The sequence below is a fragment of the Dama dama genome, chromosome 2 (genome assembly GCF_033118175.1).
Source record: "Dama dama isolate Ldn47 chromosome 2, ASM3311817v1, whole genome shotgun sequence".
Lineage (NCBI taxonomy): Eukaryota > Metazoa > Chordata > Mammalia > Artiodactyla > Cervidae > Dama > Dama dama.
This window is the reverse complement of record NC_083682.1, coordinates 37,551,411-37,577,764: the sequence shown is the minus strand read 5'-3', so window position 1 is coordinate 37,577,764 and position 26,354 is coordinate 37,551,411. Positions and strand designations below refer to the sequence as shown.

The 26,354-nt window shown below is 40.5% G+C and overlaps 2 protein-coding genes across 9 annotated transcripts in view; one reads left to right on the top strand and one right to left on the bottom strand.

Moving 5' to 3' along the window:
* Nucleotides 1–3,004: 3,004 nt before the first annotated feature.
* Nucleotides 3,005–19,212, bottom strand: DDIAS (DNA damage induced apoptosis suppressor). Of its 6 annotated transcripts, none has more exons than XM_061168376.1 (7): nucleotides 19,104–19,212; nucleotides 18,866–18,993; nucleotides 14,228–14,327; nucleotides 13,785–13,913; nucleotides 8,487–8,648; nucleotides 7,550–7,667; nucleotides 3,006–6,161 (listed from the first exon to the last, which is right to left on the bottom strand). In XM_061168376.1, exons 4-7 carry the CDS (start codon nucleotides 13,895–13,897, stop codon nucleotides 3,558–3,560), a joined length of 2,997 nt encoding a protein of 998 aa, XP_061024359.1. In that variant the 5' UTR covers nucleotides 13,898–13,913; nucleotides 14,228–14,327; nucleotides 18,866–18,993; nucleotides 19,104–19,212; the 3' UTR covers nucleotides 3,006–3,557. The 6 variants fall into 6 exon arrangements, with proteins under 6 accessions (XP_061024363.1, XP_061024364.1, XP_061024359.1 ...); XM_061168378.1 differs by having other exon boundaries at nucleotides 18,866–18,922; nucleotides 19,104–19,119; XM_061168380.1 differs by lacking the exon at nucleotides 14,228–14,327 and having other exon boundaries at nucleotides 3,005–6,161.
* Nucleotides 19,213–19,270: 58 nt separating this feature from the next.
* PRCP (prolylcarboxypeptidase) overlaps nucleotides 19,271–26,354 on the top strand; it is an 80,125-nt gene continuing 73,041 nt past the window's right edge. Inside the window, exons 1-2 of one of the 3 annotated variants that reach the window (XM_061168383.1) lie at nucleotides 19,271–19,295; nucleotides 20,890–21,072. In XM_061168383.1, the coding sequence (XP_061024366.1) occupies nucleotides 20,905–21,072 (168 nt within the window). In that variant the 5' untranslated portion in view covers nucleotides 19,271–19,295; nucleotides 20,890–20,904. Of the gene's footprint in view, nucleotides 19,296–19,653; nucleotides 19,850–19,990; nucleotides 20,011–20,889; nucleotides 21,073–26,354 lie in introns of those variants that run through there. The other 2 variants (XM_061168390.1, XM_061168394.1) reach the window with 2 other exon arrangements.

The window sequence follows — 26,354 nt, the reverse complement described above, 5'->3', positions numbered from 1 at the left end:
AACAGTGTCCTCTCATTTCTCACTGACGGTGACATTTTGCTCTCTAGGCTTGGGCTTAAGCCTTACTGATGGAGAAATGGACATTCCTTGCACAAATGAAACCACTCTTCTTGCTTCACCCGTGTAACTCTGGATTATTCTTCCTGGGTGTGGCTAAGAGATCACAGTTTAGGAATGCAATAACTATAGCCTAAAAAGCTCAAGAGAAGACATGGTTAGAATGCGTATTCTATGTTTATGTTAGAAAAGTCCAGTGGCTAGGAAATGACTTATTATTCACATTTTCCTGCATTCTCTGGGTAAGATTTGCATTTTTGTTAATTATCGATGAAACAGAGTAACAATCTTTGTTACTGGAAGCCAGTACTCATAATGGCACAATGGATGCACCATCATGAGTAAAGATGTAACCAGCATTAAATAAATGATATTAGGGAACTATAGAGCTAAGATCTATATAGTTCAGTACAATAGTAACTGTGTTACTACTCTAATTACAGTGGGAGATATGAAATTAGCCAGGAATGGCACATTTGATAATAAAGAACATGAAGAGACTATATCTTTGGCCTATATACTAGAAAGACCCTTCACATCACCGACTGGGCAATAAACATACACCTTTTCCTTTTCCATTATTCTAAATATTCGCCGACAAACCACTCTACCTTATATGGGACCATGGGTTTTATAGCACATTTAAAAATCAAATTGTTTATAAAACCCCCATAAAAACAAAACAAAAAACCCTGCAGGCATGCCTGATTAGAGTCTAGGAGAAACCAGAAACCACAACAATGTTATCTTGGAAATAGAGTGCAAAGAAATCAAATAGAATATGGAATGACAAATCCGTTGGATTAGAGGGTTAGAAAACTACCAACACCATAGCCACTGGAGGTGGGGCTGCCGCTGCTAAGTTGCCTCAGTCGTGTCTGACTGTGTGACCCCATAGACGGCAGCCCACCAGGCTCCCCGTCCCTGCGACTGGTGGGGAGAGAATTTCAGTAGGTTGAGCAGTGAGTGACGTGAAATTTGACAGTGACTATTTTTTTTTGGTCAAGACTAGCTATAAACAATATAAACAATAGTAGACAGAAATGCAGGAGCAACTATTACATGGAGCATCAAAAAGAATAATGAGTGAAATTGACTGCATATCATTCATGTCAATGTAGGGCAAAAACCACTACAATATTGTAATTAGCCTCCAACTAATAAAAATAAATGGAAAAAAAAATTCTTGAGTAAATACTGATGGAGAGTGGGAAAAACAGATTCATTTAACACCACTGGTAGACAGCTGTAACTTTTTTTTTTGGCCATGCTGTGTGACTTGTGGGATCTTAGTTCCCCAAGCAGGGACTGAACCTCAGGTCCTCAGAGTGAAAGTACAAAATCCTAACCACTGGACTTCCAGGGGATTCTCTAATACTGACTCTACTCTTTTTCTTTTGGCTGTGCTGAGTCTTCACAGCATGCCTGGGCTTAGTTGCCCCATGGCATGTGGAAGTTTAGTTCCCTGACCAGGGATCAAACCTGCATTCCCTGCACTGGAAGGCAGATTCTTAACCACTGGACCACCAGGGAAGTCCTCTGACTCTTTACTCTTAAAAAAAAGTACCTGAACAATAGAGATCTGGTGGGCAACATCTTAAGCAAGCAATCTTATTATCTGACATCACTAATAGTGGGACCACTTGACATTGTGTATCCTAATGTAATACAATATGAAAGGCACAACATATACCTATGAAATATCTCCGTCAAAACCCTAAATCTAATTATGTTCTAGAAAATGAGACGAGACATAACCGAAAACTGTGGAGTCATTTTAAAGAAATCCTTGGCTGGTGCCCAGGTTGGATGCATGGGCTGGTGCACTGGGAAGACCCAGAGGGATCGGGTGGGGAGGGAGGTGGGGGGGGGGGGATCAGGATTGGGAATACATGTAAATCCATGGCTGATTCATGTCAATGTATGGCAAAACCCACTGCAATATTGTAAAGTAATTAGCCTCCAACTAATAAAAATAAATGGAAAAAAAAAAAAAAAGAAATCCTCGGTAAACTTCAACAACAATTACAAGACAATGCAGGGGCAAGTAAAAAAGCTTAAATATGGGCTAAACATTAGATAATATTGAAGATGGGTATAATGGCAACAGCCCAAACAGAAAGACAGGAGGTGGTGGTCATTATTTTCTGAGATTACAGGATAAAAGTATTGGGTGAGGAGATACAGACAAGTCGCTAAGCATGGGTGTGAGAAGGTAAGGGAATACCAGGTGATCTCCATGAAGTATGAGGCAAGGAGAGTAGGCTGGTCGGTGGTATGGAGAGAGTGAAGATTTGGAGTAGCTACTGTGGGGAATGGCAAAAGCAGCTGACCGGAGACACAGAAAATTTTTATGGGGTGCATGGACTTCCCTGGTGGTACAGGGGATAAGAATTCGCCTGCCAGTGCAGAGGACGAGGTTTTGATCCCTGGTCTGGGAAGATTTCAAATACCACGGAACAACTAAGCTCATGTGCCACAACTACTGAAGCCTGTGCATCCAGAGCCTGTGCTCTGCAATGAGCAGCCACTGCACCTCAATGAAGAGCAGCCCCTGCTCAGCCACTAGAGAAAACTTGTGCACAACAGACCTTCACAGGGCACAGGCGACATGATGCTAAGGACCTCAATGTCTAGAAACTATTCCTCATTTCTGCTCATTATTAGCCCTTTATCTTCCTATCATAGAACTCATTGATACTAACTGCTTGTTTATTCTTCTAGACCATGAGTTTCTTGAGGTAAAGGGCCTTGACTTTCATTTTTGAGTCCCCAGCACCTAGCATAGTGCCTGGCATGTAGTAAAGTGAAGTCGCTCAGTTGTGTGTGACTTTGTAATCCCATGGACAGTATAGCCTAGCAGGCTCCTCCAAAGGATTCAACAAATACAGACTAAATCAAGTAGTGACAGTTTCACATTTAATTCAGTCTTTATTGACCCTTCTTCTGATTCAAAGCCCACAGATGCTGCTGGGTTAACTGATTATCTACCATGCTCCCAGAGCAACATAAATGTAATATCCATTAAAAAGTTCCATTATTATGTTTATTGTATTGTATTGAAATTGTCTATTATATTTCTCTCTTACCTAGTAGACTAAAATCTTTTGAGATCAGTGATCTTGTAGCTTTGTATCACAAACCCAACAGTAGTTGGCAGGCATTTTCTGATCTAAGTTGAACAACTAAGAAAGACTAAGTTTTGGTCTGCAAAAGCTTTATTTCTGCATGTATGTGTGATTTTAACAAATATTTTTAACAAGCAAAATTAACAATATTACTTAAGTACAATCAACAAATACAAGATAAAGTGCCAAATTATCTGAAATCAGAGCATTCTGGATAAAACGCTGGGAAAGACAATGGCTTCCCCTTGTTTATAGGCATAATAGCACCTCTTTTCTATTTGCTTCAAGTCTTCAAAATGGTAAGAATGCTTTCCATGACATTGGAGGCAGAGTTTCCAAAGAGACGTACCTTTAAAAGCTCAGAAATTGGGTTTAGGTGAAATTTTGTGAGAACAATTCAGGAGACCAAGCACTTTTAGTTTCAGGTGCTGAAGGTGACCAATTTTCTGAAAATGGAAGGTAACATTTGACTTCTGCACAAGAACCACGTCCCAAAACTGACTCTTTAAAAATCCAGCCTGACCTTATATTGTTACAGTCAGGAGTTTTCTGTTTTATATCTGCTGTTGTAAGCATATTCTTTAGATTTAACTTCTTAATTAAGCATTTACCACTTCTTTGCTTGACATATTTCAGTTTTTTTCTTGGTAACTCATTTTGATCAGGAGAATTATAAGCAGCATGGCATTTCTTTAGACCCATGGCCCGGAATCCAAGCATTTCTGAAGGAAATACTTTTTGTATGGTAGGAGGGACCCATTCGTCAGCATCAGTTTCAAGGCACTCAGTGACAGGATGGTTGTTGGAGACCTCTGGTGGTGTAATACCAGATACAGTAGGGCTTCTGGATTTCTGGCCGGGTGTCTTTATATTTTGTGGACAGATAGGGGTGGATTGCTGTGCGTCATTTGCAGAGGAAATCCTTGTTTTTTTATAGTTGGCATCAAGGTCCAAATTAAAGGCAGGTAATTTTTGGAAAGCTCCTTTCATCCCATGAATCCTACTTTGGTGGAATCCAATAACTGGAGTTGACTGTGAACACGGAACAAAGTCTTTGCTATATTCAAAATCATATTCTGAATCTGACTGAAAATGAGGTGGAGAGGGACAGGTTCTTGGATAGAGAGAGGCAGATGTGTTTTGCAAGGATAATTTTTGTAATGACCGGCTGGAGTTTTCAGAAAGTGATCTCAGTGAAAAATCAGATTCTGTATGATGACTTTCTGCCAAAGACTTACCCCACTGTAATAAAATATCCTGTGACCTTTTAGTCATTTCTGTTACAATGTCCATCTCTTTATCATCAAAGAGATCCACAGAAGCATTGTAGTTGCCTTCATGACCAGTAGAACAGTTCTGTGTTAGGTTATTACCAGTGTGTTCATAAAGCATTTCTCTCAATGTATTCATACTTCTATTTGGAGTACTGTGAAGAGTTTCTAAAGGATATGTGAGTTTCCTGCAAATTGTCAAACTGTTGTCCTGACTCTTTGGCCGCCTACAGTATTGTTTATTTTCTAAGCTGGGAAAGTTGGAAACAACATTATACCTCCTAGAACGCAAAGTTTTCAACTTTTCACTCATTTCTGAAAGTGATTTTTCTCCACATCCATTATATTTGCTGCTGAGACAAGAATGGTCAGCTTCTGAAGTACTGTGCTTGCATGAAATTTCAGTCTCATGTGGTAGAATTCTCATAGACTTGAGAGCAACTGTTGTGCCTGAGCCTTTTGAAGATGGAAACAGAGCTGACAGATGAACATTTGGTAGAGAATGTTCAGAAATGTCTCTTTTATTACCACTAAAAGAGAAAGCCTCTGCTGTGTTCTCAGGCTGTGATTCCTTATGAATGCTAGGACTTGGATTTGCTTCATGGCTGGAAAGGAAGTTATCTCTGCTGGAGTTTGCTTTGACTGTTGCTGGTGGTGACCTTAAGGCTATAGGTGGTGTATGCAAGGCTCCAGGGGTTCTTTGTGGGGTCAATGATAACCTGCTGTAGTCCACATGTAGTTTACTGATGTCATTATCTAGATGACATTTCCTGCTACTGGCATCTGTCTGGTTTATAGCGATTTCACTTTCGATAGCTACCAGAAATTTGTTTAGGCTTTCAGAGAGTGGCAGGTCATCCCAGATCTCGAGGTCACAGTCCTGGGAACTACTGGCTATTTCCTCAAGTCTGAGTGATGAAGACGGATAACACATACATCTCTGCTGAAAGCTAGGGGGCGTATCTACCTCCTGATTCTGGTGACATGTTATCTCATGCTGAGAATAAATATTTTTAACTTCTACTGCACTGTGCAAGGATTTTGTATTCCTTGGTTCAAATGGCTCCTGTACTTTCACAGGGAATAAATTAGAGCCAGGAACTCCAATTTCACGATGATTGCTATGAACTGCACTTGGCTGATTAGCCTGTAGGCCAAGTTCTTCATCTAACTTTTGTGCTGAGCTCTTTTTGTCCATATGTGAAACAAGGCTCCATGAACCCTGAATGGTATCAAGGCAGCTATTGGAACCAGTGGCCTCTGCAGAGGAGATGCACTTTCTGTTCTGGTGAAGAGTACCACTGGCCTCGCTTTGTTCCAAAACTGAAAAATCATCATCTGTTAGTTGTGAAACAACAGAAGTCAGCTGTAGTGATAGCTGCCAGAATCCTGAAAAATAATCTTTGCCATGGGGCTCAAAACAATAAGAACTGCTGTTAGGGCCACATAAGCTGCTGAGATCGCTATTCGAATTTTCTAAAGCAAGTAAGTGGCTATTAGGTGTCTGGGAGCCACAGTGAACTTTCCTGACAGCAGAAAGCTGCAAAAGCCGACGGAAATAGTCAATGACAGTGAAGCCTACAACACTTGGGTCTGGTGGAATGATCTGGCAAGCTACGAGTGCTTTAACTACTCTCTTGTGGTCTGAGCACTGCTCTGAGAAGTTACTGGAACCTGAACCTTTTCCATGCTGATTTTCAAAATTCTGTGAAAGAAGTAAATGAATTTAAATGAGAATAATTTTTTTCCCTTTGACTTAAACATGAAACAGGGATATAAAAGGTTAAAACAGATGTAGCTATAACTCCCACACCCATAATTTCAATTCCTCTAGCATGATAGTGTTATATAGGGAATTGTAATTATGGGGAAGTAAACCTTGGAGTAAAGAGACTTGTCTTCAAATTCTGTTTCGAACATTTCCTAATGTGGGGACTTTGGATAAGTTATTAGGAGCCTCAGTTTTTTCATTTATAAAATAAGGATAAAAAGGCAGGATTATTGTATTAGCAATAACACACAAAAAATTGTGGTGCTTAGCAAATAGTAGTTGCTCAATAAATGGTAGTTACTATTACATTTCTCACTAACTTCCATAAACTTTGAATGTTTAAAGGAATGTTCTCATATTGTTAAAAAAAAAAGGAGAAAAAAAGGCATCTAAGATTTTAACAAAGAAAACCTCTGTAGCTCCTAGTTTCAACTTCCCTTTGGGTTTTCTCACTGTTCAGCTGTGAAGTGCTCTGTTCCCTTTTTTAAAACCCTGATTGCAATACAGGCAAAATATTTATTTGCTCCCGTTAGCATACAAGAGACAGAAAATGATTATTCCTTAAGAGTCAGCACATTCTTTAGACTTTTTCTACAGTCACTTTTATATTTAAGACCATCCTTCCTAACCTATTCTTAGAGTTATCAGTACTCAGTTACTTTGCTTTCAATGTTACTTCCCTCCTTTTTGTAGATAAAAGAGTTGATTAAAGTTTTACTATAGAATCTAAACCGAACTTAGAGAGTACTGCTGCTGCTGCTAAATCACTTCAGTCATGTCCGACTCTGTGCGATCCCATAGACGGCAGCCCACCAGGCTCCCCCATCCCTGGGATTCTCCAGGCAAGAACACTGGAGTGGGTTGCCATTTCCTTCTCCAATGTGTGAAAGTGAAAACTGAAAGTGAAGTCGCTCAGTCGTGTCCGACTCTTAGTGACTCCATGGACCGCAGCCTACCAGGCTCCTCCATCCATGGGATTTTCCAGGCAAGAGTACTGGAGTGGGGTGCCATTGCCTTCTCCGTTAGAGAGTACAGTAAATACCAAATATCAAAACAAAATATCTAGCACTTGTGAATATATAATAAATTTAGATTTCTAAAGCTCTGAAATCCTTTCAACAGGGCTCTTCTACCTTTTGAAAGAAGATCTTGTCATATACATAATGTTTTAAAGGATCACCTATAGCCTATTTTTATGTAGTTTAAAGGGTTTCTACAGGCCCTCACGTTTATGACTCCTAAAAGCTACTTAGAAAATTAAAATAGTTTCATTACAATGGAAATATTAGCATAATACTAAGAACAAAACTAGTCTCAATTACCGTCACTCCAAAAATAAAGTTTTGTCCAACAAAGCAAGTTTCCACTGCTTTAGTTAATAGGTTTTGAGTTGTATCACTGTCCAGGGTTTCTGGAATTTCACTGGGATCCTGAATGTACCTTAATTGAAAAGAAAAGAAAAAATGGGAAAGCATGAAACTTTTGAGTTACATATAGAAAAAAGAAATGTGACTTTAACAGCTAGGTGTTTTGTTCCCTCTAGATTCCTATTGCCTAGAAAGACAAAAGCAGTTGATCAAGTGTGAATAAAGTAGATGCCTGTCTAGTAATCAGGCCCAGCAATTATTCTAAAAGTGGCAGTGGGAGAAGCGGTGGGATCTTAAGCCCTTCTCCTCAATGCAGAAGGAAGTCTTTCCTCATTGCTGGCAATCCTGGCTGTGGTCCTTGGCTTTTCCTTTCTTCAAATCAGTTTGCTCACAGCTACAAGGAGATAGACAGAGATTTTCTCTCTCTCTCTATACACTTACATTGTCAGGACAACATCTTAACAGGTTCAATTATGCAGATGAAGTTTCAATGCAAATGAAATAAATGACAAAATTTCAACTTCTGATATGTAAATATTTCTTCAAATAGCTTCTTCCAACTCAAGAGACCTTAGCCACTTGATTTGAATAATCCTTCAGTTGGAAATGATTTTACTTTCTTCATCTATATTTTGCTAACTTGGATTAAAGTTTTGTAATTTAATACTCTAATTACAGTTTAGTTGGTCTGAATAAAAGGAGCATGGTTTTACATCACCACAATATGTATTCAGGAAACAAATGTTTTTCTCTTTCTTTCTTATCTTTTTAAATGAACTGATAATTTGAGGTCAAGTGATCATCTTTTTACTAAATGCATATTATTTTAAAAACACATATCTTCAAACTTGATGTACATGGCTAGGAAAAAGAATGCTTTAAATATTCTTACCTGTGCAAACCAGTGGCTGTGAGACCAAAAAATGCATCTAAGCAACTTCCAAATACAGTAATGCCAAATAATTTGTTTGACTCTGCAACTTTTAAGGAAAGCTTGTATCTGTAAATGGCATTTTCAGCTTCACCAGTAGAGCCACATTTTGGACAATTAGACCTGGAAAAGTGCAGGGAAAAAAGAGATGTTCGCTAACTTTTTTTGTGATGTAAAATAATTCTGACAAAGTAAAGATTAAAAATATTTTCTGTACAAAATGTACAACTTACATTCTAAAATGATTTCAGATCAACCTCTTTTGAATTTTCTCTATTTATAAGTTACTTTTACTGGTGGGGGCAAACTAAATATAGTGAAGTAAATGCCACACCAAGAGAAGACCTAAAATTTAATGTCTATCTTCTGTTAAAAGAACAATGAGTAATCTTTAAATATTTATAAACAAAGTTCCTAGTCATATTTTTCTCACTAGGATAAAGATAACTTAACTTTTAAAAAAATTCATTGAAGTATGTTGAGAATTTATTAGATTACAGAAACTAGATATAAAACATCTTGTTTAACTTGTGTTACAATTATGACCAAAGGCTTTCTTATAAGAAAATACTGTGTGTCAAGTATAACACTACTGTAATGTACTAGCTCTCTGGTCTCGGAATACATGCTGAGATCTTTAAACTTAAACCTACTCATCTGTGAAATCCAGGATTGAAGGAGGATAAAATGAGGCAAAGTATAAGAAAAGAATGTTAAAGAATCTAGTACAGATCTTGTCAGATTAATGTGTTTAATCTGCTTCTATCTCATAATTAAATATTGGTTTACTGCCACTTCTGCTTATGTTTCCCCCTTTTCTAGTTGTTTGTACTATTTTGATATATGTGCTGCCGAAGTGAGCACTAGTTGTTTGTATAATTTTGGAATTCTGCTATCCATCTTTAACATTCTTAATTTAGCAAACTGAACCCTTAAAACATCTGTGGTAATGGTTAATCCTAGAATGTTTTTTCTTCATGTCCCTAATGATTTGGCTTAAAAAAAGTGGAAAAGTGCAAACAGAAAATAATGTTAAAACATAGTTGTATAAATTTGATTGCTTCCAGATAGCCACTAGGGGGAGCCTAAATTCCATGACTCATAAGGTGACTATTTTGAACAAAGGTTAATCCTTCATATAAGTTACTGATTCGCCCTCATTACATCTGTGCTAATTGTTTTTTTATCCACAATAATGGAGAGGTGATAATCCATTCATATAATCTTAACCAAAGTGGCTGGAGTCTGTGTAGTATTCTGGTCATAGAATAAAGTAAAGGTAATCCACTTACCAGGGTGATAAAACCTTACTAGTACCAAGCTCTAGTGAAATAAATTAGTGTTTAAAATGTTTTAAACATATATTAGAACTTCTTCAAAAATTATATATTAATAATGCATTCAAGTCTAATGCAAAATTCTTAGCAAATCTTAGAATTAATATGCATCAGTGTTTTACAATTTACAAACGTTTTCACGTCCAAGGTAAGAGAAACCCAAGTAAGATGGTAGGTACTGAAAGAAGGCATCAGAGGGCAGACAGACTGAAACCACAATCACAGACAACTAGCCAATCTGATCACACGGACCACAGCTTTGTCTAACTCAATGAAACTAAGCCATGCCATGTGGGGCCACCTAAGACGGTCGGGTCATGGTGGAGAGGTCTGACAGAATGTGGTCCACTGGAGAAGGGAACGGCAAACCACTTCAGTCTTCTTGCCTTGAGAACCCCATGAACAGTATGAAAAGGCAAAAAGATAGGACACTGAAAGATGAACTCCCCAGATCGGTAGGTGCCCAATACGCTACTAGAGATCAGTGGAGAAATAACTCCAGAAAGAATGAAGAGATGGAGCCAAAGCAAAAACAACACCCAGTTGTGGATGGGATGGTGATAGAAGCAAGGTTCAATGCTGTAAAGAGCAATATTGCATAGGAACCTGGAATGTTAGGTCCATGAATCAAGGCAAATTGGAAGTGGTCAAACAGGAGATGCAAGAGTGAACATCGACATTCTAGCAATCAGTGAACTAAGATGGACTGGAATGGGTGAATTTAACTCAGATGACCATTATATCTACTACTGTGGGCAGAAATCCCTTAGAAGAAATGGAGTAGCCATCATAGTTAACAAAAGAGTCTGAAATGCAGTACTTGGATGGAATCTCAAAAATGACAGAATGATCTCAGTTCATTTCCAAGGCAAACCATTCAATTATCATGGTAATCCAAACCTATGCCCCAACCAGTAACACTGAAGAAGTGGAAGTTGAATGGTTCTATGAAGACCTACAAGACCTTTTAGAACTAACACCCCAAAAAGATGTCCTTTTCATTATAGGGGACTGGAATGCAAAAGTAGGAAGTCAAGAAACACCTGGAATAACAGGCACATTTGGCCTTGGAGTACAGAATGAAGCAGGGCAAAGGCTAATAGTTTTGCCAAGAGAATGCACTGGTCATAGCAAACACCCTCTTCCAACAACACAAGAGATGACTCTACACATGGACATCACTAGATAGCCAACACTGACTGATTACATCCTTTGCAGCCAAAGATGGAGAAGCTTTATACAGTCAGCAAAAACAAGACCAGGAGCTGATTGTGATGCAGATCATGAACTCCTTATTGCCAAATTCAGATTTAAAGTGAAGAAAGTGGGCAAAACCACTAGACCATTCAGGTACGACCTAAATCAAATCCCTTATGACTATACAGCGGAAGTGAGAAATAAATTTAAGGGACTAGATCTGATAGACAGAGTGCCTGATAAACTATGGACAGAAGTTCGTGACATTGTATAGGAGACAGGGATCAAGACCATCCCCAAGAAAAAGAAATGCAAAAAAGCAAAATGGCTGTCTGAGGAGGCCTTACAAATAGCTGTGAAAAGAGAAGCGAAAAGCAAAGGAGAAAAGGAAAGATATACCCATTTGAATAAGGAGTTCCAAATTCTTTGGAACTTAGCAAGGAGAGATAAGAGAGCCTTCCTCAGCGATCAATGCAAAGAAACAGAGGAAAACAATAGAACAGGAAAGACTAGAGATCTCTTCAAGAAAATGAGAGATACCAAGGGAACATTTCATGCAAAGATGGGCTCAATAAAGGACAAAAATGGTATGGACCTAACAGAAGCAGAAGATATTAAGAGGTGGCAAGAATACACAGAAGAACTGTACAAAAAAGATCTTCACAACCCAGATAATCATGATGGTGTGATCACTCACCTCGAGCCAGACATCCAGGAATGTGAAGTCAAGTGGGTCTTAGGAAGCATCACTATGAACAAAGCTAGTGGATGTGATGGAATTCCAGCTGAGCTATTTCAAATCCTAAAAGATGATGCTGTGAAGGTGCTGCACTCAACATGTCAGCAGATTTGGAAAACTCAGCAGTGGCCACAGGACTGGGAAAGGTCAGTTTTCATCCCAATCCCAAAGAAAGGCAATGCCAAAGAATGCTCAAACTACCGCACAATTGCACTCATCTCACATGCTAGGAAAGTAATGCTTAAAATTCTCCAAGACAGGCTTCAGCAATACATGAACTGTGAACTTCCAGATGTTCAAGCTGGTTTTAGAAAAGGCAGAGGAACCATAGATCAAATTGCCAACATCTGCTGGATCATCGAAAAAGCAAGAGAATTCCAGAAAAACATCTATTTCTGCTTTATTGACTATGCCAAAGCCTTTGACTGTGTGGATCACAATAAACTGTGGAAAATTCTTCAAGAGATGGGAATACCAGACCACCTGACATGCCTCTTGAGAAACTTATATGCAGGTCAGGAAGCAACAGTTAGAACTGGACATGGAACAACAGACTGGTTCCAAATAGGAAAAGGAGTATGTCAGGATATATATTGTCACCCTGCTTATTTAACTTATATGCAGAGTACATCATGAGAAACACTGGGATGGAGGAAGCACAAGTTGGAATCAAGATTGCCAGGAGAAATATCAATAACCTCAGATATGCAGATGACACCACCCTTATGGCAGAAAGTGAAGAGGAACTAAAAAGCCTCTTGATGAAAGTGAAAGAGGAGAGTGAAAAAGTTGGCTTAACGCTCAACATTCAGAAAACTAAGATCATGGCATCCGGTCCCATCACTTCATGGTAAATAAATGGGAAACAGTGGAAACAGTGTCAGGCTTTATTTTTTTGGGCTCCAAAATCACTGCAGATGGTGATTGCAGCCATTAAATTAAAAGACGCTTACTCCTCGGAAGGAAAGTTACGACCAACCTAGATAGCATATTAAAAAGCAGAGATATTACTTTGCCAACAAAGGTCTGTGTAGTCAAGGCTACGGTTTTTCTAGTGGTCATGGATGGATGTGAGAGTTGGACTGTGAAGAAGGCTGAGTGCTGAAAAATTGATGCCTTTGGACTGTGGTGTTGGAGAAGACTCTTGAGAGTCCCTTGGACTGCAAGGAGATCCAACCAGTCCATCCTAAAGATCAGTCCTGGGTGTTCACTGGAAGGACTGATGCTGAAGCTGAAACTCAATACTTTGGCCACCTCATGTGAAGAGTTGACTCATTTGAAAAGACCCTGATGCTGGGAGGGATTGGGGGCTGGAGGAGAAGGGGACGACAGAGGATGAGATGGCTGGATGGCATCACCGACTTGATGGACATGAAATTGAGTAGATTCTGGGAATTGGTGATGGACAGGGAGGCCTGGGGTGCTGCGATTCATGGGGTCGCAAAGAGTTGGACACGACTGAGCGACTGAACTGAAGTTTGTTCCTTCATATGAAATTATCATATTCACATACACACCACACACATATATATGATAATCTTCTCAAATGAAGGACCAAACTTAAAAAAGATTTTGAGGGTTCGTTTAAGTATTGATTTATTTGGCTGTGTTAGTTCTTAGCTGCAGCAAGCAGGCTTCTTTGTAGTAGTGGTGTGAGGCCTCTAGGGCATGCAGGCTCAGTAGTGGTAGTGTGCAGGCTTAGTTGCCCCACTGCATGTGGGATCTTACTTCCCTGACCAGGGATCAAACCCGCATCCCCTGCATTGGAAGGCAGATTCTTAACCACTGGACCACCAGGGAAGTTCCCCCCAAACTAACTTTATACAGCTGACCCTTGAACAACACAGGTTTGAACTGCAGGGGTGTACTTATCCATTGATTTCGCTCCCCCCCACCCCCGCAACAGTGAACACTATGGTACTGTATATTCTGTGGTTGGTTAAATTCCTGTATTTTCCTTCTCACACTTTCAGGTTTTATTTTTACCTTTTGGAGACCAGGATTATCCGAGAAAAGCACTTTTGACATGAAGGATATATAAAACTAGAATTCTGGAGAGCAAGAACTGAGGCAAGAAGAAATTTTCTTCTTCTGTTCATGTGTTCTCACTGTGGCCTGCAAAACAAAGTAGCCCTGGGATGAATGGCAAATCTTTAATTGCATGTGAATATCTCATTTCTTAGGAAAATCACCTAACCTTCACTACAAAGTCAATAGATAGTATATTGGAAAACTAATTTTCTTTTTCTATATAGTTAAGAAAGTAAGACTTAAAACAGAGTAGCTCAGGCAAATATTGGGTTTTTGAATAAACGTTCTACCCTGGTAATTCAAGAAAGGTATCATTTAACTTCTTTCAACATCTTTCTAAGAAGAGCTATACAGAACTTGTTTCTACCATTAACAGGAAAGAACATAAATGAACTTACATGAATGTTAAACCTGTAATGGTGGGAAACTGTTCTTTTTATCGGGAAAAAATCACTTCATTAGATTTTAGTATTTGGTCTGGGTACATTTTTATACAACCTGAAGAGGGAAAAAAAGACATTTTAGAGTGTACAAATAGAAAAACAAAAATCAAAGAAGAGTTCAAAGTGCTTTATGAGCCTTGTATAAAACACATCAGAGAAGTAAAACAACAAAATAGCAATTCACCTCTTTTATATTTTCTTTTTAAAAATTCAAAAATGTTGTTTATCAAAAATTTTAAAACTCATTAGTTTATATATAGCATAATGTAAATGCTCTGAAATAAACGTCTCTTTAGATGTTCAAGATAAAGCTATATCAATAAATTTTCATTTGCAAACACATGGCAAAATCTTTTAATTTCTGAAAATGGATGAAACATTCTGAGACTGGCATCAGCAAATTTTGATAAAGTGGAAGTCATTAGTTTAAAAATCATAAAACAATCTTTTACATATAGCTCATCCTGAGAATGATGACAAATTTATAAGTGTGATTTTGGAATGGATATCTTAAAGTGACACTAATCCTGTCTATCAATCAGAATATTTCTGTGAAAATAAAATCTTGCCACCGGAAGGCAGTTAAGATGGAAACTTACAAAGATTATAGACAAATGGATTTGCCTAAATCACTGATTTATGTTATTAAAGGGGGCATAGGAAACAAACAAAAAAAGAAAAAACAAAGACATTTCACCTTGCTTAATTCTTGTTGAAGTCCTTGCTTTTGTACCCTTAGGCTTACATGACTAATAAGGTTCTACCAAAAGCAGATCCGTATTCCTAGATTTGGCTGCCACCTCAGGCCACATGGCAATCTCTAAGGATGAGGCAGAGGAGGTGACATAGTGGAAAGGCAGCCAGAGAACACTGCTACTATTAGTGCTACTGACGTCAAGTTCCTCCTTACCAAGCAGCAAATGATGGAATGTATGTCAGCAAAGGCATCTTTTCCAAACATCTCTAAAATCCAGTTTGGGTAGAGTGTTAATATGGTGGTACAGCTACCTATGTGCTGAAAAGTGAAGTGTTAATTGTTCAGTCATATCTGACTCTCTGCAACCCCATGGACTGTAGACCGCCAGGCTCCTCTATCCATGGGATTCTTCAGGTGAGAATACTGGAGTGGGTTGCCATTTCCTCCTCCAGAGAATCTTCCTGACCCAGGGATTGAACCTGTGTCTCCTGCATTGCAGGCAGATTCTTTACCATGAGCCACAACAGAAGCCCATATATGAGCTAGGGGAGATAAAACAGGGCAAAACTCCCTCCTGAAAATGTGGTCTTTTATCTGCCTAAAATCTTGTAGTTTGAAATGAAGCCTCAATTCTCCACAATGCCTGTAAGGCCTTAGCTCATCCAGCACTACCTCTTTGACCTCACCTTGTCCCACGTGCCCTCTTTAATCACTACGCTTCAAGCCATGCCAGCCTTCTTTCTGCTCCTTAAATGCACAAAATAACTTCTCTTTTCAGGCTTCTGTTCTTACTTTTCTCTTTGTCTATAAAGCTTTTCCCTTAGTTCTTCAAATAGTTGGCTCTCATCCTCATCATTAAATCTTTAATGTTACCCTGTAGAGAGCCCCTTTTCATTTCAATAAATACTCTCTTCTGCTTGGTTTCCATATCATCCATTTTATTCCTTTATGGTACTAATCACACTTGTGAAATATGCCATCATGAAAATGTATATATCAGATGATACATGCTCCCTTGTTTCTGTTAGTTCTACCCTCATTAGTCTGAAAGTTTCATGAGGATGGGGGCTTGGTCTATCAAGTCACCAGTAAATCAAAAACATATATAAGCAGAAATATTTGGGAATTAACTTCTAAATTAATTGTGCAAGCACTAATCGCTATATTTTTAAAGGCAAGAAATTGGTTAAATTGTTATTATTTAAGGGTTTATTGCCCTCTAGTGGAGAAATAAGTATGTTCAGAAAACAATGGGTAAATTTGAGAACAGAAATGAAAAAGGTCATTAAGGTATTTTTATTATTTGCGTTTCACTTGGTAAACTCAGCAAATAGCAAAAAGACTTTCCATCCATTGGCAGTGGACAAATATGAAATCAGATCCTTTTAGGCAGTCACTATTAGTCACTCCTTTTGCTGTTTCCATAGCATTTCCTTATTATTCTCATCATCTAGTTTGTTTTGTGTCTCTCTCTAGCACCTGACTTAAGGTATTGAACCCATGTTTGATGGACAACTGAATGAAGCATGAGGAATGAGCAAATACTGAAGTTAGGAAAACATGATCACAGACTTAGGAACAATTCCATATGTGGTATCTACCTGCGGTTTATCTTTCTTCTTGATTTTATTGGGGAGGACGGTGATACAGCATTACATTGCTTTCAGTTCCACCACAGTCAACAAACCATATTCCAATTTAATAAATTCAGTATGTGCTCAGTTGCGCCTGACTCTGTGGCCCCATGGACGTAGCCTGCCAGGCGCTTCTGTTCATGGAATTTTCCAGGCAAGGATACCATAGCAGGTTGTCATTTCCTATTTCAGGAGATCTTCCAGACCCAGGGATCGAACCCGCGACTCTTGTGCTTCCTACATCAGCAGGCAGATTCTTTACTACTAGTGTCCCCTGGGAAGTCCAAGTTCAATATACTTACTTATTTATCAATTTTTATTGTGCAGTTGATACATACCAGGTGAAGGGGATAATATAAGTGATGAACAAAATAGACAAGGTCCCTAGATCTATAGCTTAGTAAGAGATAGGTGGAAAATTCTATACAGGAAAAGTACATTATACCACGAGAAAATATAACAGGGGGACTGACTCAGTCTAAGACTATGGCCAAAAGATGAAATCACTCATTTAAAAAACTGGCCCACACTTCTAATGGCACACAGAAAAGAAGATGTGACTAACTCCTCTCCCTTTCTTCATTCCTCCTCAAACTGCTCTTGCTTTGCAAGAAAATCTTTGTCATTCTGTTGCTCTCAGATTTCCCATTTCATATATTATAGGACAGACTCCTCAGCTATGGAAAGGGTAGTTATTTTGAATTGCTTTATTAAAGCTGTCTAATGGCCTCCCTCCAAGGGTGCATACTTTGTCTAATCTTTCTAAAGGCAGTCATAACAAGTCCCTGAGAAATGATCTTCTGACATTAAAATGAAAATTCTGGAACAGGGAGAGGAAGGCAGGAGATTAAAAAAAAATGAAATAAACAAAAAACAGACAAAACCTCTTTTGTTTGGAGAAATACTGATGAAAAATATTTTAAAAATATTACTCAGGAAACTCTTAGTGAGTATCAAGCACAGTTTGTTCATTGCACTTAAGACAGGTAAAGTTCCAGAGATGGGGAAGGGGACAGGATTACAGATAGAAAAAAATCATCTCATGCAGCTGTCCTTTCTGAACACATTCCAGCAACACTGGCCTTTTCTTAGTTTCTTGAATATTAAGATGCTAAGTTCTTTCCTGCTTTAAGGCCTTCACAAAACCTGTTCACTCTGGAATTTTCTTCCTTTCTTCTATTGCATAGTTAGATCATTCTCATCTTCTAGGCCTCAATTTAAGTGTCAATTCCTCAGAGGCCTTCCCAGACAAACCTAACTCAAATATATTCCACTTCCTTCTTTTTAAGTCCACACATAAAAAGTTTAAGTTCCATTAGGAAGGAATCTCACACACACACACACACACAAAGGAAGGACTCTCACATCTTGTTCACCATTGTGATCCTAATACCTAGAAGTTCTTGGCACAGAGGGAGACACTTAAAAACTATCTGTAGAATGAGTAACTACTGGGTGCTTTGTGACCCAATTTTGCAGGATGACGAAAGGCTTCCTGATTTAGAAAGCTTCATAAATTGAGACCTAAAGAATGAGTAAGGAGGGAGGTGGGAGGGGGGATCGGGATGGGGAATACGTGTAACTCTATGGCTGATTAAAATTAAAAAAAAAAAAAAAAAGAATGAGTAAGAACTAGGTGGAATGGGATTCAGAAGGAGTCTGAAGGTGAGGGAGAATGGTGCATTTGAGGGACTCAAAAGGACATTCCATGTGGTTGGAGCACAGGGCTGGAGAGATGGAAAAACAAAGTTGGAGTACTAGGCAAAGGCCAGACAAGAAGGGCCCCATTAACCACGTTAAGGAGTTTAGATTTAAACCTGAGGGCAAAAAAGGGCGACCAAAGGAAAGGTTTCTAATGGGGAGTGCCCTGATCAGATTTGTACTTTATCTGCCTAGCAACGTGGAGACTGGATTGGAACGTAAGGAAATTGAAAGAACCAGCTGGGAGGCTACAGTCATAGTTATGAAGCAGTTGTGCTGAACCAAAGTAAAACTGGCGAGAAGTGTATGGATTGAGATATTCAAGAGGTTGGTATGGCTTGATGTGAGAGACAAGGAAGGTACCTAGAAAACTTGTTTCTGGTTTGAACACCCTGCTCAGCTGAAGCACTTGTCCCTCTGAGTCATCAAAGCAGTTTGGAAAAGATCCCTTTTCAGCAGATACTACTGGGCATAGCAGCCAGCTGTGTACGAACCTCCGAGCACCTCAAAAATTGCAGTAGCACCTTTTTCCTCCCTGTATTTCGGGTTCCAGACACTTACCCGTTTCCAGGTCGATGGCACACACAAACGCTCTCTGACAGACTGCAACAGCACCGTCTAAAATGAAAAGAACTGACCTTCTCACTCTTCTACTCTCATAACCGCCCTTTTATGGAAGAGACTGACTCCTGAAAAAACAACGTAGAATGCTCTGAGGCTGACTCAGAACGACGTTTAAGGGTCTTCTTAGGAGTCTCCGGCCCTTGTTACCCGAGAATCTCCTCCCGCACCTCCTCACCTGAGGCAGAAGACCAGGAACCTGCCCCGGCGAAGTTCAGTGACGCGGATCCCCAGAACTCAAGCGGCAAGAGAGTGTCTTCCAATCGAATCTCCCGCGCCTCCTTCCGCCGGAAGTGACGCCATGACTGTCTGGCCTCAGAGCCAATCAGAAGAAGACGCCGCCGAGGGTGGAGATGTAGCGCGACAACTTGTGAGCCTTTGGGAACGACCATTTTTGTCAGAGAGGGTTTGGCAAGTGTCCTTTCCCAACTGATGGAGCAGCAGTACAGTCTGCACAGTTGATTTTGAGGCAGGGTTGAGCCAGCTAGGCGTAGGAACCCCGGGAAGGGTGGTAGTGGGTGGGAGAGCCCCTCAGACGTTCAGCTGGCTGACTGGAAGGAGAAGCGGAAGTTGGTGGTGGGAGAGTCGGGAAGACCGAAGAGGACTCCGCCCTCTGGGGCTGGGACTGCCCCCAAGGAGATGGGAAGGCGGGGTCCGAAGCTGGGTGCCGGAAGACGGAAGGGGGTGTAGCTCGGAAGCAGGGACCGGGACCTAGTGGGATTCCGGGGCGACCTCAGTTGAGAAGTGGACTGCGTGGGCTTCACGCATGTGTAGGGGTGACCAACCGCCAGAGTGCCCCAGGAGGTGATTAGGCTGACCCGGAGGTGGCGGTGGAAAGGAGCCAGGAAGCCGTGCTGCACTGCTTCCTATCTGAGTGACTTAGTGCAAGTTCCGGCACCTCTCCTCACCTCAGTGTCCTCAGCTGTAAGTGAGGGTAGCAGTCATACACGACCCATGATTGAGTTAGTGTCTGCTACTAAGCCCAGTGCTATCGTGACCTGTAGCAGGACAAAATGAGGGCTATAACCCTAAAGACAGCGTCTCCCATATCGCTGAGGAACTGCTTCAAAGAGGTAGTGGGGAAGGTTAGTAGTATATATGATTTTGGTGATAAGGGCAGGATATGCACACATTAATACGGATTGGTAGGTGCCGCTGCCAGTCAGGAGGAGCAGATCTGTACCCTGAGCTCCTCCTTTCAGGCTGTTTTGACTGTCAGGGCTGAGTGACTAGTGAGTGATTTAGTCCTTGTAGAGCTGGTGGCTAGTACTAGGTTTTAGTTGGCAGTAGCCCTTCCCGGGGCTGCCCTGGTGGCTCAGACGCTGAAGAATCCGCCTGCAATGCGGGAGACTTGGGTTAGATCCTTGGATTGGGAAGATTCTCCTGGAGGAGGGCATGGCAACTCACTCGAGTATTCTTGCCTGGAGAATCCCATGGACAGAGGAGCCTGGCAGGCTACCGTCTATAGGGTCGCAAAGAGTTGGACACGACTCAAGCGGTTTAGCACGTTCGCACGCATGCACACGCTATTATTATGTAGGGTTTGTGGAGGACAAGGATGTGGCGATGAAATAGAGGTGGACAGGGCAGGGTTTGGCAGTGACGATAAACGGGAGGATATAGGGTGGGGGGAAAGTGTTTGTGGGGGGGTGGTATAGTTAAGAATGGGGTTCAGAGGTCAGATAGGAGGGGCCCTGGGATGATAAAGGCAGGCTTTGAGTCGGAAGGGACTAAAGGTAAACTCTAAAGAGGGGACGGTACAAGAGGGAAATGAAATTTGGCGGCGCCCTGTGGGACTGGGACAGGGGTCGGATTGGCTTGGGCAATTCGAATTTGAGAGGCTTTGCTGAGGGGCGGGGTGGCATGGGGTTTCCCCGGGGAAGGAGGGGCCTGTCTCAGGGGCGGAGCTGCGGGCTGGGCGGGGCGGCGTGCATCTGCCTGTCTCCCTTCTACTCGCTCTGCAGCCGCGGTCCTGAGCCATGGGGTGCCGCTCCCTCCTGCTCCTGCTTCTAGCTTTCCTAACTCCTGGGGCTTCCAGCCCCGTATCGCCGTCACTGAGGGCCCCTAGCAGCCTGCCCTGGTCAACCAGATTCAGATCCCGCCCCACTATTACCCTGAAGTATTCGATTCGCTACATCCAACAGAAGGTAAGGCCAAAAGGGCTGGAGTGGGTGGCGAGGACTGGGGCTTTGTGGTTTTCAGGCACCGGAGCTCATCCGAAATTGCAGAACCCTGATGCTGAGGACTTGTCCGACCTTTGACTCACATGTTACAGATGGTGGCCCCAAGTCTCAGTCTGTTTAAACTCACCTACCGTCACCAATAATTTATTGTCAGTTCTGGCTCTACACTCCCTTCTCTGATTGACCATCACAGTCACTTCAACTCCTGCTTGCAGAGGATGCCTTAAAATTCCTTTGACCTCTCGCCAAATTGAAATTATTTAATGCCAGCTCTGGAGCCTACTTCGCGGTGACAGTCATCTTTTGTCCCAAAGCAGCCCCTAAGTTCAAATTTCTAATATCTTATCAGATAATATATAATATTTTTTCAATCAAAAATGTCAGTCTGTTGTCTCATGCTCAACTCAGAGTTGTTGCTTTTGTAGCCCTTTTATTAAGAGTTTTCAACTTTCCCTGGAAGTTGCAGGAGTCTGTCAAAATTTGGAGGGGGGAGTGAAGGTGAGCATCTCTGTAGTTCTGAAGTCTGAGCTTAGAGGTTTAAGGTAGGCATAATGCCTTTGTGCTTGGCTGAAGCATGAGGTAGGTATTCCCAGAGAAGCCTGGATGAAGAAGTACATCTTTTGTGAAATGACAATATCACTTACAGTTCTGTATTTCTGGGAGCCTGTGAAAAGATAGATGACCTTCCCAGGTGGCACAGTGGTAAAGAATCTGCCTGCCAAGGCAGGAGATAAAAGAGATGGGGGTTTGATTCTTCGGTGGGGGAAGATCCCCTGGAGTAGGAAATGGCAACCCACCCCAAAATTCTTGTCTGGGAAATCCCATGGACAGAGGAGCCTGGCGGGCTACATTGCATGGGGTTTCAAAGAGTTGAACACGACTGGGCGATTGAGCATGTGTGCGTGCTTGCATGTGAAGATAGGGAAAGATTTGGGAAATGTTGGAATTAGAAGTACAAGAGTCTGAGGTTTGGCTTTAGGAGTTAGATCAGAATTCCAATCTATTAATACTAGCTCTATGACCTTGGGAAGTTTCATATACTTCTCTCAGCCAGATTTCTTGACCTCTGGGGGATTTGGTGGTGGTTAAATGAGAATACATGACATGTCCCTAGCAAAGTATTTGGTCTCAAGTAGATACTTAGTAAATTGATGGTTACTAACTTATGTGAATTTTGAATAGGAATTTGATATAGAGGGATGACGTGAACTTCTAGAATAAGAAATCATTTTTAACCCAGAAATTTAGAGATTATGAAGAAGAGAAAGCATTCTAGTTTTAGCAGGAGTACTAGGAAACATCTTTTTCTTAGGCAACTCTCTAGGTTTCAGTGTCCTCATTTGTAAATTGAGAGGTTTGGACAAGGACCAATGTGTTTCACATTTTACTGAAAAAATTAAGGCTTTTGGGGGAGCTGTCTCAGAGGGATGGTGAAGGCCCATGTGGAAACCAAGTTAGGATACCCCAGAACCCGCCCTCTCTGACTTCTTTCAGCCTGAGGTTTATATATTTTTATTTGTTTTATATGTTGGGATTTTGCAGAGTTCCATAACTAAAGTTAAGTTGAAGGGAAACTACTGGAATGGATATCTATAATCCTTTTAGGAATGGTGAGAGAGCTATCAGCAGAAAAGAGGGGGAATGAAAAGGCAGAAAAGATTGAATGATCTCTTAGGTCCTAATTTATATTCCTACATTGTAAATTTCTTTCTTGACCAATTCACTCTTTAGATATAAAAGGCCAGCTCTTTTTCCATTTGTGGTGATTTACAAGATCTGTTTGGCTTTATTCAGCCACGTTTTGCCCTCTGGCTTATATTTAGTTCACATTTTAGGACTCAGATTCCACAAATAGATTTATTACCATAATAATAATTTTCTTTACATCAACTCCAATTGAGTTTTATTTCACTGTTTTGAGAAAGACTTTCATATATATACAAATGTGTTGTATAATAATTGTTGCATAATAATGGTTTCATAGTAATTGCCAGTTTTTCTGGACCATAAATTTTTAGTTGAGATTGAAAAGTATGTGTAAACTCAACTTTAATTTTTTTAGTTAGAGCACATGAAGTACTTTCATACCTTTTAATGATAAACATTATTATTGTACTTAAGACTTAGTCTTTATTCAAGGTTTAATTTTCATTCAACTTTATAATGATTTCTTTATCTGTTGTTATATCTGTCTAAGCTATTCCCAGTTGTCCTTATATTCATGCAAACTCCATGAATGGCCTCTTTCATAACTCTGATTACTTGCAGAATAAAGGTCAAAGTCCTTCGTATTGTTTCTCATTGCATGCTGGTCTTTCAGCTTCATATCCTGCCATAGGTCTCTACCTCATTCCACCTTCTCCACACATACACTTTTAGCAACATAGAACATAGACTCAATTGAAATTTACTGTGTCAGAAATTCTGTCTGAAATACCTCCCTCTTCTCTGCTAGTTAAATTCGTACCTCTGTCCCAGCTGAAATATCACCTTTTCTGTGAAACTTTCTTGATTTTAGTTGGACTTTTTTCACATTTACTATTTTGTGTCTCCTCAGCTAGATAGCATTATCCATTACCCAGAAAAGCCCATAAAAATATGAAGTACAAAATAAATATTTGTTGAGGGAGTGAATGGATGACTACCCAGAGAAAGCCCAAACAAGGTCTACCATCATTTAATTGACACAAATCATCTATTTAATCTTTTCCTTTTTAATCTTTTCCTTCCATTTTTTTTTTTTACCATTTATAATTCCTTTTCTTTCACAGTTTTCAAATGCTGATTTAGTAGGAATGTTTGATTTTTTTAAAAATCAAAAATAAGTGAATCAGAAGACCAGAGAAAGGATAACACATCACTTGGGCACATCAAGGGCTCTGCATGTATGTGTGATAGGGCTTCCCTGATAGCCCAGCTGGTAAAGAGTCCACCTGCAATGCAAGAGACCCCAGTTCAGTTCCTGGATCAGGAAGATCCTCTGGAGAAGCAATAGGCTACCCATTCCAGTATTCTTGGGCTTTCCTAGTAGCTCAGCTGGTAAAGAATCCACACCTGGGTTTGATCCCTGGGTTGGGAAGATCCCCTGGAGAAGGGAAAGGCTACCCACTCCAGTATTCTGGCCTGGAAAATTCCATGGACTGTATAGTTCATAGGGTTGCAAAGAGTTGGACTTGACTAAGTGACTTTCACTCACTCATTCACTCATATGTGTGATGCGAGTGTTGTAAAGGGCTCCTTGGGATGCAGTGACTTGTGTTTATTTGATTTCCATGGTTCTCATAATCCTCTTACTCCCACCCTAGTCTCTCAGATCTGAATGTGAATCCTGAGGGCATTTTACTGTGTGATGTAATGGGGAAGGAGAATGGGTCCTTTCAGGCTGTTACTTTCCTCACTGGTGAAAATAGAAATCAGTATCTACTGTATTAGTCAGGGATCTCTAGAGAAACAATTAGTAGGGTGTGTGTATCTTTGTGTGTGTATGTATATCTCTTTCTTCACAGAGAGGGATTGATTTATTTTAAGAAATTGACTCATGTTGTTGAGGAGCCTTGTAATCTTCAGGGTAGGCTGGTGGACTGGAGACCCAGGAAAGAGCTGCAGTTTGAATCCCAAGGCTGTCAACTTGCATAATTCCTTGCTCAGGATTAGTCAATCTTTTGTGCTATTCAGGCCTCAGCTAATTGGATGAGACCTACCCACATTATGGAGGGTAAAGCTGCTATACTCTAAGTCCACTGTTTTAAATGTTAACCCCATCCAAAAAAACCACCTTCACAGAAACATCTAGAATGTTTGAGCAATCTGGGCACCATGGCTCAGCTGAGTTGACATGTAAAATGAACTGTTACATCTACCTAAGGCTGTTGTGAGCGTTAAATATGGTAATTCAGGAAAGCACATGCACAGTGCCTGGAACATTAGGAAATTGAGGATCTTAATGAAGTAAATGGTGGTTCTTCCCCTACTCTGTCTTTAAGCCACACTCTCTGTAGTGCGATGCATTTCAGGTTGATCTACATGCTGACACTTGTGGTAATGCCTCTTTTAGAAACCTAGTGGTCAGTCATCTATAGTCAACTATCCTTATTTAACTGCTGACCAGTGTTTATGTGAGAACTGTGCATTCTGGCCCAGCACTGAGTTCATGGCTGCTGACTCTTGCAGGGCCTTCCTACAGCTCCTTCCTCATCTGCATTGAGACCATCGTGGTAGATGAAGCAATTTTTATTTATAGCTTTCAGTTCTACTTTCTACCCTTACAGTTCTACTTTCAATTCCTCTTCTGGGTTTCCCTTTCTTGTCATGGTGGCCCTAGTGAATGTCTAGTAAAATGGAGCTGTGTCAGGGGCCTTGGAAGGGCCTATAGCTTTTTCTCCTCCTGTTCTTCTTTTCATTTTTCCTTTCTCCTCTTCTTACTGGTTCATCTATTGATGACCTTCCCCTCATGCCTGGAGCATACTGCCACAAATGTTATACGAATTCTGAATTGATTTCTATTTTTACTCACAGAATCATTGTCAGAAGGGGTCATATAGTTCACCCCTAAGCTGTGATGAATTGATCTTGATCAAAACTTTTGAGGATTAGGAACTTGATAGAGCTTGACAACCATACAGGTTTGAGAATGCATTCTGTTTCTAACACTACCTGAGTAATTTCAGACAAGTTACTGTGAGCTTCTATTTTTATAATCAGCAAAATAGGGATAATTACACTATTCATCTCACAGATTTGTTGTGAAATAAGCTGATATATGTAAAGTGCTTATTTAGCACAGTTTAGATCCCTTGGTAAACACTTAGTAAATGGTAAATGTTATTTTTATTTTATCTTGCAGTTTCTTCAAATGACTTTAACTTCTTCTCTGGGGGCTTCCCAGGTGACTCAGTGGTAAAGAATCGGCCTGCCAATGCAGGAGCTGCAGAAGATGTGGGTTCGATCCCTCGGTGGGGAAGATCCTCTGGAGGAGGAAATAACAACCCACTCTAGTATTCTTGCCGGGGTCATCCCATGGACAGAGGAGCCTGGTGGGTTACAGTCCCGGGGGTCACAAAGAGTCGGACATGACTGAGCAACTGAGCACGTACCTCCTCACCACTCAGAATAAAATATTTAAGTCATTCCGTATCATATCTAAAATAGTTATTCTGGTAAATATGAAAGTCTTTGTGAATTCTTTTCTGTTACTTAACTATTACAAATGTTTCTTTTTTTCCAGTGGGATGTAGTATAGTACACTT